This window comes from Mytilus galloprovincialis, chromosome 4, assembly GCF_965363235.1.
Source record: "Mytilus galloprovincialis chromosome 4, xbMytGall1.hap1.1, whole genome shotgun sequence".
Taxonomy (NCBI): Eukaryota; Metazoa; Mollusca; class Bivalvia; order Mytilida; family Mytilidae; genus Mytilus; species Mytilus galloprovincialis.
Genome location: NC_134841.1, coordinates 82,489,836 through 82,504,419, shown reverse-complemented (window position 1 = coordinate 82,504,419; position 14,584 = coordinate 82,489,836). Strand labels below are relative to the sequence as shown.

The following is a 14,584-nucleotide window of genomic DNA, read 5'->3' as shown; positions in this document are numbered from 1 at the left end:
CCAGTATGAATCAATTTACTTCTAGATTTGGGCTTTCAGTTCATTGTTTATTTACAGGCAGCTTAAACTTAATTTTATACCAAGAGTTTTTACATAACAAAATTCAGTTTAGATTTTTTATGTACCAATAAGGATCAGTCAGAACTAAACCATTTTACCGGCTATATCTTTATTGCAGTATAATATCCACAGAAATGTATATATGGATTACAATATAATTTATTGTCTGTTTTGTAATTTCGAGAAAAGAACATCTTAGTATTTCTTTCCCCCACCATATCCTGCGCCATATCCTCTGCCATATGGACCTAATCCATAACCGCCGCTATATCCACCTAATCCATATCCACCTAATCCATAACCGCCATAGCTGACTAAACCACCTAATCCACCATAGCCTCCTAAACCGCCTAACCCACCATAATATCCGCCATACCCTTTGTCATAATCGTATCCTCCACCATAACCATCAAATCCTCCGCCATAACCGCCATAGCTGACTAAACCTCCTAATCCACCATAGCCGCCCAAACCACGATATCCACCATAATATCCGCCATAATATCCGCCATCATAGCCCCCACTTCCATATCCGCAGCCCTTACTATAACATGGCGCATGGGCATTTATGCATACGGCTGACAATAGTACAACGAGAGCAATGGTGAGCTTCATTTTTAGCTAAAAATATCATAAATATGTCAATTTAAACAATTTCTTTAAGAAAACAAATGGCTTATTCATAATAATAAAATTTACGAAAAACAAGTGTGTAAGACTTTTCCCTCCCCTCTCCGGAACAGTTGTTCTACATCACGACATATAAACAAATAGATAATTTATTGAAAATGGCTTAGCTAAAAAAATCGGAACAAATCCCCCATAAAAACATTAAAAGAATTGATACAAAGCACCGATACAAGAGGACTCGCAGTTATTGAAAACTTGTTCAATGTCAATTACAACTAATATATAGTGGTATTCCCGAGAGATCATTTGTCAGAAAGCTTTTAAAACAGACTTTATTTAAATTCACAACCTAAGGCTACTTACAATATTAAGGCTTATTTCTTAACAAAGCATTCAATTATAAATGTCTGAAGACAGCAACTTTGACATATTTGTCAATTTTTGACTATATTTCAGCATTATGTTTCAGCTACATATTAGTTTATTTTGGTAAGTAATATCTTTTAATATAAAGTTTAACTATTTTAGCGTTCAAACCAGTTTGGTAGTCTGTTTCTTTTAAAGTGCTTATTAGTGTCTCTTTAAAATTAAATATGTAGACAAGGTATCGATTAAGATTTTGTAAACGATACGTAAAAGATACAAATCGTTGTTTTCAATAAAGAAATATACGTTCCTTTTATTTATTTGATCTTTTGATTTTTGACATTCCGTTTTGAAATTTCCTCGGAATTCAGTATTTTTCTGATTTTACTTTATACATAACAAATAAACTCATCATAGATACCAGGACTAAATTTAGAATATACGCAAGACACGCGTTTCGTCTACAGAAGACTCATCAGTGACGCTCGAATCCCAAAAAGTTATTGAAGGCAATTACAAATTGCAAAATCTATGTCTTGATTTGAATATAGGAGAGAGGCAAGTTGTGACATTGTGCATTTCAAATAGAATGATTAAAATGCATATTCTTAATTTGAAATCGACATGGTAGTCATAATTTAAATTGTTAACTAGTAAGGGAGCATTTTGAAAGAATTGTAAGCTCTGATTATAATAAACGGTAAAAATTGTTGAATTTATTATTCAAAAAATAATTTCCAAAACGATTTCCAATTAAAATGCAAATCTACAAGCGTAAATTGGTTTTAGTCTTAAACGGTGATTTTGATCTTAATATGATTTGAAAAATCTGCAACTGAAAAACGTTAATCATTGTTAAGTATCTAAGTTAATTTTCATGAACTTTCTTGTATTGATTCTGATTATGTTCAGCTCTTTTCCCAAACAAATAAAAGGGTTATTTTCCACTTGAAACTTAAATAACTATTACCCCTAATAATTTTCAATAAAATTTTAGTGTAAAATAAAGGTGTTTGAACAGAATACAAGATATTTAACTTACCTTTGGATGTGTCGAATTGTACAGATACAGTGTTATTAGTTGTTTATATACCTTTGCACGAACCACAAGATGGAGATTAATATGGTTAATTCGTCAAACAGTAAAAAGTTTCACAAAAAGATACAATTTGTTTTTATTTTGTTTTTATATCTTTAATGATGTAAAAACATCTTAAAAATAACCGCGCATTAAAACATCATTTATCAACATGATTTACAATATATTGTAATATCAGTAAGTATTGGGTTCGGCTACTAGAATTTTCTTCTGGATTATGAATTACTTTTAGAGGTTTAATGACATCACAACTATAAACCTCAAGTACAATGACTGATTACCACACAGAAAAAGAAATTCCACTTTTTCTGAGTGACAAGCTTTGATGTGTTCAATTGATTTTGAGACCTATACTCATATTTGTATGTAGTTGTTCTCACTCTTTATGCTTGCAAATTAAAAACTTGATATTTTTATTTTAAAAATTTGCTGGAAATGCATATACTGTATTTTATTTTATTCTTTTAATAGTAGAACGAAATAAAAAAAATGAAAAAAATGTAATTTATCATCAACAATGCCGTAATCACGTGTATTGGGCATGACGGTTATTGTTGTCACTCATATATTCATAAACACCTACATCCGGAAAACTCTAAATGAGGGCTCAGTTAGGAAGTAGGAAGGGTAAAAAAATCACAAATCTAATGTAAACAGACAGTACCATGACAACAAATAAACCGACGGAAGGGCCAACACTATAAAGAAAAGTAAACATTTTGAGCAACATGATAAAAAAAAACAGAAAAACAAACAGGTGTGACAAAGTTGCTTCAGATCGATGAACACTTCGTGTTACACGAGTGACACTAACATTCCTTGACGGTCAGCCAATCATCCTGGTACCCGTAAAACTTTCGTGATGTTATATCATCACTACCATGTGGAAATTATAATGCAATTGCTTCCTTATAAGCAGTAACACTATATAAAATAAATCTTGAAAATAAACAAAAGTCCATTATAAGCGTAGTAAATTGGAGATATATACTTCATGTACACTGAAAATTAAAGAGGCTTGTGGTGCAATATCCACATATGATAAACAATTTTATGACCTTATAGTTTAAACCGATTGTAACTATACATAACCTCTATTAAAAACATTTGAACGGTTGATTGGTTCTATTCTTTTTTTTCTTTTTTTTTTTTTACATTATATAGAAACATGGGAATGCAAGTTTGAAATTTATTTACACATAAAAAGTGATTTACAACGATGTGTCTATAACATTGTTTTTTTTGTCATGCAGGTATTTTTATTTGACGTATTTCATATGTTGTCATGATTTATAGCTGGCTTTCCTGCATGGGTTTTTCTCATTGATGAAGTATTTACGATGACCTTTAGTTGCTTTATTCCACGTCACAGTTCGTGTTGCTTAATATTCAGTTTTCTATGTTGATTCTTGTGTACTATTATTAAAAACAATCTGTTTGTCCTTTTTTGTTTTTAGCCTTGGCGTTGTCAGTTTATTTTCAATCTATGAGTTTGAATTTCTCTCTGGATTTTTCGCCCATCTTGTTTTGAATGTGCTGTTTATGCTTTTTTTTATATATATATTTTGGCATATTTTGTTCAGTCGCAAACTTTTTTTCAAATTAAACAGAGGATTAAAGATAGCACTTTTTATTATGCTCTAGCTGAAATTCTTTAAAGCAGAATATCGCTTCGTTCGAGACATACACATTTGGGTGTACAGTTTGGCAATTTTTTATGATACCAGAAATAATGAACACTGCATTCGTTAAGATCCAGTGTTGCTAATATTCCATTTAAGATATAACTCATTCTTATACTAGGTTCCTTTATCAACTTGTATCCTCATGTTTACGGTGGGGGTTTTTTTTTTGTTATAAAGAATGGGTTTTATTTTTAAGTTTTAGAACTGTTAATTTTGTGTCTTTTAATTGCGAGCTTGTCATTTGGGGTTGTATTATGCAAATGAATATATATTTCAGTTGGTAAGAATAAACATCAATACCAAAAAGTTTACAAATTCTGATGTAATTTTAAAAGAGAGAACGTTAACAAAACTGACAAAATCAAACACGAGACTTTATCAATCAACGCAACTGAAGTTCCATGTAACTAAACTGTTGCTTGATAAACATAGAAATTAGAAGGGGGCCATACAAACTTTGTGATGATACCTTTCCCGACAATAAGAATAAAACCACTTGAATTTATAAAAAAAAGTAGGAACACTAAATCAAACGACTTCTACCGTCGTATCTGTAATGTTTGCTAGTATGTAGCACCGCGAATTTGCCGTTATGGAATATTTACTTCACAGATGACGTAACGACTGATATTGTTTAATCATTGTACCACATTTTCTCCGAATATGATCTAATGAATTAGACTTATTACAGGGTTCATACTCACATAAGCAACACGATGATACGATATAGAACATGTAAAATAAGTTATCTTTTTGGAAATGGTGGTATTTTCTAACTGTATGGGTTGTTGAGATTTGCTGTGAAATTAGCAAGAATTTAAGCAATAAAAGATAGCAGTCATTTAATGATACATCAAAATCTTCCTAGTTACTCAATGAAATATGTTATTTTCATAAATGGGAATAAACAATTTTATAACAAACAATTATGTTGGTTTTTCCTTCTTTCTATCTCTTTCACTGAAATTTCTTGAAAAAGAAGTTACTTTAAAAAAAATCATTTAACTTTTTAAATGTATTTGATATTACTTGATTTATTTCACTTGACGGTGCGGAGTTTAGCCAGTTCGCTCATTAAAGATCAGTTCATCTATAGACTAGACAGGAGTTTTGGGATACACTCATCAATGAAGTGTCAATGAGGGTGGGTTGAAAACAAAACTTTACGATAAAAGAGATGATTTCAGCATCCCAATTGTGAACTTTCCATCTATCTAGCACCATTCCAGGAGCGCCTGCATACGGAGTACATAATATCTCCCAATTAATACGATATTCTAGGGCTCTTATTACCTATTATGATTTCCTTGAAAAAGGATTGCTGCTCACAGGGAACCCATTAAACCAAGAGTTATAAATGGTGAAGTTGAAATCATCCCTTCGCAAATTTTACGGACGACATCACGAGTTGGTTGACCGTTTTGGAATAACCGTTTCACAGATGATATCGGATATGTTCCTTATGTCGTTAATACAATACCCTTCCCTTTCACGAATGTGACCTACCGAGTTAGACTATTTTCCGGATTTGTAATACCATAAGCAACACGAAGGGTGCCACAAGTGGAGCAGGATCTGCTTACCCTTCCGGAGCGCTTGGTATCACCCCCCAGTTTTAGTGGGATTCGTGATGCCTAGTCTTAAGTTTTCTGTGTCTTCTGTACTATTATTTGTCTGTTTGTCTTTTTATTTTTAGCCATGGCGTTGTCAGTTTATTTTTATTCTATGCGTTTGACTGTCCCTGTGGTACCTTTCGTCCCTCTGTTATGGTCATTGATCTGGTTAAAATATGTAAACACTATAGGTGTTTTCGCAAAATAGATAATGAGACACAACCGTTGATTTTCTTGTAAATCTGCATAATATGTAGTTATTTTATACTGTTATGGGACACTGATAGGTGATAAGAAATCCATAATACTTTTTCACGGCAATCATCCTTATCACACAGATCTTCTGATCACTTCCAAATTTGAAACGGAAGCTCTGCCCGATCAGTTTAAAACATACGGTTATAATTGTCTCATTTCTGCTCTTAAAGATTTTCCTATTCCAATACAGATTTTAATTGTTAAGAATACAGAATATGCAAAAGAGGTAATGTCTTGTAAAGTAAGAAATTTTCCGATTTGACCGTTTATCTTGATTTGGCAGAAATTGCGGCGAATATTTGATAGTCAATTACAAACCAACGGTACATATGTTCTGCTAAGTAGGTGATGGGGTGAAGGATGATATCGGAAAAATGGGGTATCAACAAATATAGTATAGATGATATGATTTTGTAGGGCATGATGGTATTAGATAGTCGTATGATAGGTAGGTAAACGAAATTTTATGGTAAATGTTAGTCGAGTAATATTTGTTCAAGAAAAAGTGCGATGAAATTATAACTATATTCAACAAAAATTATGTATGACAAGAATGATTTATATTGCATATTAATGTTTAAGGAGGCTCGAGGGTATAAAAATTTCAGAAAAAATTAAACATTTGTTTTTTCACTACAAATTTTATTTATTACCTTTTGTAGTTGTTACTTTATCATATGGTACAAAAATCATTCAAAACAATCAATTCGTGTTGGCCCCAGATGACATTTAAAATGTATACATCATTGAAAAAGTTCCAAATTATCTCCCTTTGGTGAAAAAATGCCTTTTTTTGGCTTTAAAATTGAAATATCTTTTTTAACTCATCGGTGACATATATTTTTTAATATAATTTCCATATAAGCTGTACTTAAACTAAATTATTGTAAAATTTGAGCGATTTCTGTAATAAATTTCTTTTTTTATTTCGATATTACCTATATTTCTCCTATTACTTCAACCACCTTTACAAAAATGTATGCTTCTTTCGAAGGCAGATTGTGAGAGCAAATGAACGGTGACCCCACTTTTTTATTTTATTTTCTATTAACTATAAGATAAAGTTCATTTATAGAAAAATATAGAGAAATCCTATATAAATGATTTAGACCCGCGAACCCCCTTAAAACAATTTGAGAAAATATCAACACATTCATCAAAAACCACATATTCAAAAATAAATTATAAAAATTAAATGTACATTAAGGTTATTGTTGGATGTTAAATTACATTATCGGAGTTTTTCTATTTGACGTAAATGTTTTACATAAGAAATATTTTGACGAACAACGAAAAGAAAACCAACCTGATACCACATTGCAAAATATAGAGTTGCAAACGGTAGGATGAATTTCGTAAAAATGCCTATTAGGCATGAGGTCCGTTTTACACAATAAACGCACAGGGCAATTTTTTTTTTTGTAAGTTTCTGATTTGCTACGTCTAAATTGAAGTTTTCCATTTCTCTAGTCCAGCTTTGTTAGTACCGAGATGTCGTTTCTCACTTCCAAATTTGAGATTTCGCAGTTCCAACTTGACATTTCCTAGTTCAAATTTGACAAATTTTATATCGTTTCTTACTTTCAAATTTACACTTCCCAGATTTCTCATTTCCAAGATATCAACTGTTTATAATTTTTTAGTTTAAACTTGGAAGTTAGAAAATATAAACTGGATTCTGAGAATGGTCAAGTTTGAACTGAGAATTGTCAAATTAAAACTTAAAAATTGCAATTTGGAAGTGTAAAAAAACTATTATTTCATACAGACACGTCAGAAACAGTCCGAGAAGACTACTAAGTGCGCAATGCCAAAAAATAATAATGTATTTGTATTGCTATAAATAATAGATAATAAAAACAGTATGTCAGTATTGCTTCAAACTAAAAAAAAATATCAAAGGAAAATATTTAGACTCCCTTCTCCTTCCCAACAAAAGAATCGTACGCGATAAGGTTAAGAAATTACAATGGAGTTTGTTGACGTTCAAGGTCAATTATATTTTTGTCGAATTACCACACTTTTTATTTTTCTCTTATACATTTTATTGTTTTTACAACGACTTCCATTTGGGATTATTGTTTAGTTGCTGTTTCCCTTATCATAAATTTATTTCATAATCTATTCACGAAAAAAACTACAAACACGTAAGCTCTGACGAAACTAAAAATGCATGCAATGCAATGAGACTGCTTCCCTTTTTTGCTACTTATTGACGGTTCTGTTCTTATTATGCCCTGACCAAAGGCGAACGTAAAACGGAATCTTATTTTCAGTCTTAAAAAATATTTTTTGTGGGTTGTATTAGTCGAAATGAATCGTTTGTGTGTGTGTGTGTAAGTGCGTGTGTTGTTATACCATACTATCATGTCTACATTTTTTATTTTCATTTTTTTTTAACTGTTTATGTCATTAAAAATATTGAGATTATTTTCAATTTAAGAAAACAAATTACTTGAATGTTTTTCCATTTGTATAAAATATATGGCTTAAATAAAAAAAATTGTAAAATGATGTCATATCAGCAATTTGATAATTCATTTACCTTTAACGAACAAAATTATGAAGCCAATTTAAATTTGACACTAGCAATCGTTTCTAACTTCCGACCTTTTCTTATTTTCATATGAATCGGAGTTCCTTCAGACATTTGTCAAAAACAAGAAGATCAAAGAAGTCAGATTATTTAATTTCACTTTCAGATATATTGATGATGTTCTTTCCATTAACAATCCGAACTTTTCTGATTTGGTTCCATCTATGTATCTCCCAGAACTAGAAATTAAAGAAACAACAGACACGGCTTCCTCCGCCTCATTTTTAGACTTGTGCCTCGAGTTTGATGTATACAGTCATCTCAATACCAGAATCTATGACAATTATTGATAAATATTCCGTATCAACTTCACAAGTAATACATGATGGTCTTGATGTATAGATTATGCGTACTGACGTTGTTCATCATTTTAACAACGTGTCATGTTGTTCTTTCATTTGTCTTTGTTCTATCTATTATTATTAATAATATAGGGTTATTGCATGAATATTGCGGAATATTGTCCCGAGTAGAATTTTATATTGCACGAGCTTGCGAGTGCAATGTATGTTCTACGAGGGACAATATTCCCCAATATTTATGCAAAACCCTTTTATTGTATAGCAATATAATATTTGAAAGTAAAAATTGGTTGAAAGATTTTTTCGTTGATGACGTCATGAATTTTGAAGATTTATTGAACTAGTGCAATATTAGAATTAATTGCACGTTAACTTTTGGTTATTTTCTGTGGGAAATACTATATTGCTACATGTATACAATAATATTACTTTTACTGTTTGGTCTGTGTTCTGTGATATCTATTTGACTTGGCTCAGTACTTAAACATCCCGTCATTGTGTTTGTACTATCTTTCATTTTTGCTGGTGTGTTTTGTAGGTGGCACGGTAGTTTTTGCATTTCAGAATTTAGGTTGCTCTTTTGTGTACCCTACTTAGGTCAATATATCTAAACAGTGTGATTGGACAAAAAATACAGTATCAATTGAACATACTTTCCCAAACTGAGGGATGAATTTTTTATTTTTTTTTTAAATTTTGTATTTACTGCACCATAAAATACCTAAAAGTACTAGTGGCCTTAGGTTTTTAAAAATAGCAAAAAAAGTAAACGGTCATGATACATATTCAAATTCATTTCTGAATAGTAAAATGAGAGTCCTTCAGTTAACTGTGAACGTAGATTTTTTGCAGTGTTAGAAAGTGGTGAAAATTTAAAAAAAAAATAATCATTATCCCTTATGGGCCAGGAAATACTACTGTGCCACCTTAAGGGGGTAAATATTTTTTACATCAAATCAATAAAGAAACTTTTTTTACCTATGCAGTTTGTAAGTTTAACAATAAAAAATTGATTAAGGGCAATTATGATAAAAACAAGCCTTAACTTAAGGGCTATCCTTATCCCTTATGGGCCAGGAAATACTACCGTGCCACCTGTAGGTGCGACTTTTTGTGTTACTTTTGTTTCTATGAAGCGACTCTGTACTTCTTAAGATCCCGTCAATGTGTTATTGTTTTATTATATGTCATTATTTTATTGTTCAATAAAGTTGAAACTACGTTGAACGACAAAATTATTTTACTCGAGAAAGAGGATTAACCATATGTGGATTCTTAAAAATTCTAAAAAACTTCTGGATGATTTTGAATCTCGGTCTGTTTTTGAAATTAATTTTAACATACTTTTGATTGTTTTAACCCTGTATACCACCATTCCACATGTGAAATTATATGTTTGTTTAAAAAAAACACTGAACGGTAATAATATTTTATATTTCTTCATATGTGACGTTTACATTTTATGATGTCAACCACGCGAAGCAATCAATGCATGTAGTTTTAAAATTTGATAAATGCTTTTAGTGCTTGTTTGTTAAATATAAGTTTGTTTTGAGATTGTGACACAGTGATGACTGCTGTACCAATATTTGACTATTTTAGCTATTATGCCTGTTTTGTTCACGCATCGTTGTAAATATAATGAAATTTGATACGATTGTCATACTAGTGAGAGGTTTAGCGCTTTAGAACCAGGTTCAATTCACTATATTTTTACATTTGAAATGCCTGTATCAATTCAGGAATAAGACAGATGCTGTCCATTCGTTTGATGTGTTTTATCATATTTTTTTTTACATTTGATTAGGGACATTCCGTTTTGAATTTGCCTCGGCGTTCAGTATTTTTTAGATTTTACTTTTTACTAAAAACAATAATTTTAACAACCATATATAGATACTGTCAATTTGTGATTTAAGGATGTGTTAACATGTCTACTGTATACACGAAGTCAGAATAAACAATTTCGTTTTTTTTATAAGAAATAACGCGTAATAGATATATATTAAAAGTCAAAATATAGAAATAAGAAAAATATAAAACAATCTGATAAAAGTATAGATCAATGATTATCCTTCGACGAGTCTGCGAGTTATTACAGTTCTGAATTTTAAAAAGATATGGACAAAACATACATATTCATGGAAAAAAAAACTACCAACAAATCAAAATATGATTAATATAAACTATTCAAGGAATATGACAGTTGTTATCCATTCGTTTGATATGTTTGAGCTTTTGATGTTGCCATTTAATTACTGACTTTCCTTTTTGAAGTTTCTCGGAATTCAGTATTTCTGTGATTCTACTTTTTACTTGTTTGTTTCAAATACATTGTATAGATATGAGTCCGGTCCGTCATTCATCACATCCGCAATTTCTGAAGTTACAGTTTAAAATGGTAAGTAAGAAAAACACTTTTTAAATCCGTTTCAATTTTTACAAAAATGCTGGCATCAATCAAAATAAATGAAAGTAAAAAAAAAACAAAAAAAAAAACAAGCATAGCCTTACTTTCTTTCCTTTTCCGTTGGAAAAATACTAAACTTTTATTGTAATAAATAACGGTTAAACTTTATTTAAGAATTGCAACGACAGTTGCTAAATAGTCTTAATCATATATCTAATATCTCTTCAAGGTAAATTACACCATAGTCATGATGGATCTTTTCAAAATTTTGATTATCATTCACAAGTTACTATACTCGTAATTTTCTGTCGACAATATAAAGCACACCATTTCAATTTCACATCTATTACTATATAACATGTACTAGTCTAAGAACACTTAAAAGAAGAAGAAGAAGAAAAAAAAAGAATAAAACTATTTGAACTTACAAATATTTTTTGGGAAAAAACACGTTTCTCATATATGTCAAACAGGAGTGATTTATTTGTTATTCTTATTGCTTTAATCAATTTGGAACACACTTAACACATTCATCAACAAAAATAACATATTCAAACATAAATTACATGAATTCCACAGACTGCAAGGTTGTTAGTGATTGATTAAAATACACCTTATCACCATTCTTTCGTTAGTCATTATTGTACATTACAAACGTCAAAACTTTCCTGTTAACAAAACTTTGATTTTTGTAGAAAAGCTAAGAATTTTCTTATCCTAGGTAAAGATTACCTAAGCCGTATTTGGCACATTTTTTTTTCGGAATTTGGTTCCTCAATGCTCTTTGTATTTGTTTGTCTTTATAACTATTTTAATCTGACCGTCACTGATGATTCTCATGTAGACGAAACGAGCGTCTGGCGTACTAAAATATAATCCCGGTACCTTTGATAACTATTTGACGTTCGAAGAAAAATGTCTTGCGCCAGTGTGAAAAAAAAAATAATTGTTTTATAACGTCAAGATGTCTAATGTCATAAAATATCGATCAAGGTGTCAAAGAATTTGTTCAAGAAAAAGTGTGATGAAATTAGAAATTTATTTAGCAAACATTATGTATGGCAAGAATGATTTATATTACATATTAATGTTTGAAACAATTTGAGAAAAAAATAACATATTTATATCTTCAAACATAAATTATTAAAAACTTATGTTCATCAAGGTTATTGTTGGATGCTAAATTACATGATCGGAGTTTTTGCTATTTGACGTAAATGTTTTACATAAAAAACGTTCTTGTTATATATATTTTGACGAAATAAAAATAGGAAACCAACTTGATGTCACATTGCCAAGTTTAAGAAGTATAGAGTCGCAAACGGTAGGATGAAGTGTCGTAAAAATGCCTGATAATGTCAATTTTTACGCAATATACGCAATGGGCAATTCTTGATTTTTTTGTAAATTTTTAATTTCCTATGTCCAAATTGACGTTTCCTATTTCTCTAGTCCACTTTTTTTCAGTTTCGATATATTATTTCTCACTTCCAAATTGTTGTAATAAGTTAAAATTTGAGATTTATAAAATATCGGTTCAGGTGTCAAAGAATTCTTGATACCAATAAGGTATGTTGTAGCAAAGAAGCAAAAGAATAGCAAAGTAGCTTTACTTGAAAAATAGGAACTGTCATAGAAAAAGTAAAATCACGGAAATACTAAATCCCGTGGAAAATTCAAAAAGGAAATTTCCTAATCAAAAAGAAAAGTTAGAATCTCAAACAGATCAAATGAATAGATACACGCCTGGTAAACCATCTAATCTCAACCAAATGTTGAGACGGTAAAAAGTATTCTGGCACTTCCTGTTGAGCTTTTCTGGTTCAAAATATCCAAAATAAACACAGGTAGGTCAACTTTTCGTCAATTTACTGAAAATCAATGATTTTTTTGTAAAATAGGAGAATGTCATGCCATAGATAAATGATAATTGTAACTAATATTTTCTTCTTGTTTCAAAATATCTGAAATTGAAGTCACAATCACTTTTTTCCTATGGATTATCATGTTTACTTTTATTGAATCCGATAGAACTGCTATGATATTAATGATTAAGCAAGAAAATATGTCAATTATTTGTGTTTTTTTATGCTTTACGATAACCACGTCTGTAAATTGCAAGAATATTTGTTTGCCAAGCATAGTCTTAGCACAGAAATGAAAAATCCTAAATGCTTGAGATATAAAGGTATTGATTGAGTCTTTCTGTCACAATGTTGAGACTTTCTGGTTACTTTGTGTCACGAAATATAATTAGTGTTAAAAACATTGGCGCTGAGGTTTCAAAGTTCAAATTAACTATGACTGGCAATCCAACACGCGTGCATTATTACTATATAAAGATAAAAACTATTAAAATAGCTATGCTAGTAAAAGATGTTATTTTTGTCATTTATTTATAATACTTATCACACACAAAAAATATGATTCGATTTTAAAACTCCTTTGCAAGTACTATAAGTGACGTCCAATCACAGGTGTTGTATTGAAATAATTATAACTAAAAGTGTTTGTTCAATTGTATCGAAAAGAGAAAATCGAGTTCACCTTTTTATACAAAACGGACACACAACGGACGAGTATTGTAAAAAAACGGACGCTTACCGGACACTTCAACCGTTGAACGTCCGTTCAAAGTTTTGAACATGCTTAAGTTTTTCCATCGGACAAAACGGATATCGAGTTATAAAGCGGACAGTCCGACACTGAGTGAAATGAAACAGATATCGACCGTAGTCTAACGGATAACAACACACGGCTTACGGACACAAACGAATTGAAAAAAGTTATCAGTTCGGCGTCCGTTCGCGCTATCTGGTAAGGTGACAGGAGTTTTAAGCACCGGTCACACCTTATTGGATAGCGCAAACGGACGCCGAACGGATAACTTTTTTTCAATCCGTTCCTGTCCGTTAGACATCCCTTAGTTATCGTTTCATGTCCGTTCAGCATCCGTTTTATCAATCAATGTCCTTTCTGTCCCGTGGAAAATAACCGTTACGTATTTTATCAAAACTCTCGGCACTCTGCATCTAGGGAAATTTACCGTTCAAAATGTCACATAACTACCATAAAAAAAGGATTGTTATTATTTAATCACTTTCTGATTGCAGACTCTAGACTCTGCTGCAGTGGCTTGTATGTGTGAACGTTATTCAATAACGTCAGGAACGATAACTCGTGGTGTAACGTCATTCGGTATCGTGTTAACTTAAGGGACGTTCAACGGATGAAGTGTCCGTTGTAAATCCGGTAGGCGTCCGTTGTTTACGGTACTTGTCCGTTCCGTTTCCGTTTTTAATCCATATCTTCATCAACGGACTCCCAACGGATAACAATTTTGTCAACGGAAACCTTTTTCTTTTATCCGTTAGGCGTCCGTTCGTGCTATCTGGTAAGGTGTGATAACAGCTTAAGTGAGGAGTAAACACTTCTAGGCTTAGATTTAGAATAATGCGTTCTTAAAAAGTGACAAATATTAACTGCGGGATAATACCTTGTATATACTATAAATATATATATAAAAGAAGATGTGGTATGATTGCCAATGAGACAACTCTCTACA

The 14,584-nt window shown here is 31.2% G+C and overlaps 1 protein-coding gene across 1 annotated transcript; it reads right to left on the bottom strand.

Moving 5' to 3' along the window:
- Positions 1 to 107: 107 nt before the first annotated feature.
- LOC143073142 (uncharacterized) lies at positions 108 to 699 on the bottom strand. Its single transcript, XM_076248475.1, has one exon. It carries the CDS (start codon positions 673 to 675, stop codon positions 256 to 258), a length of 420 nt encoding a protein of 139 aa, XP_076104590.1. The 5' UTR covers positions 676 to 699; the 3' UTR covers positions 108 to 255.
- Positions 700 to 14,584: the final 13,885 nt, after the last annotated feature.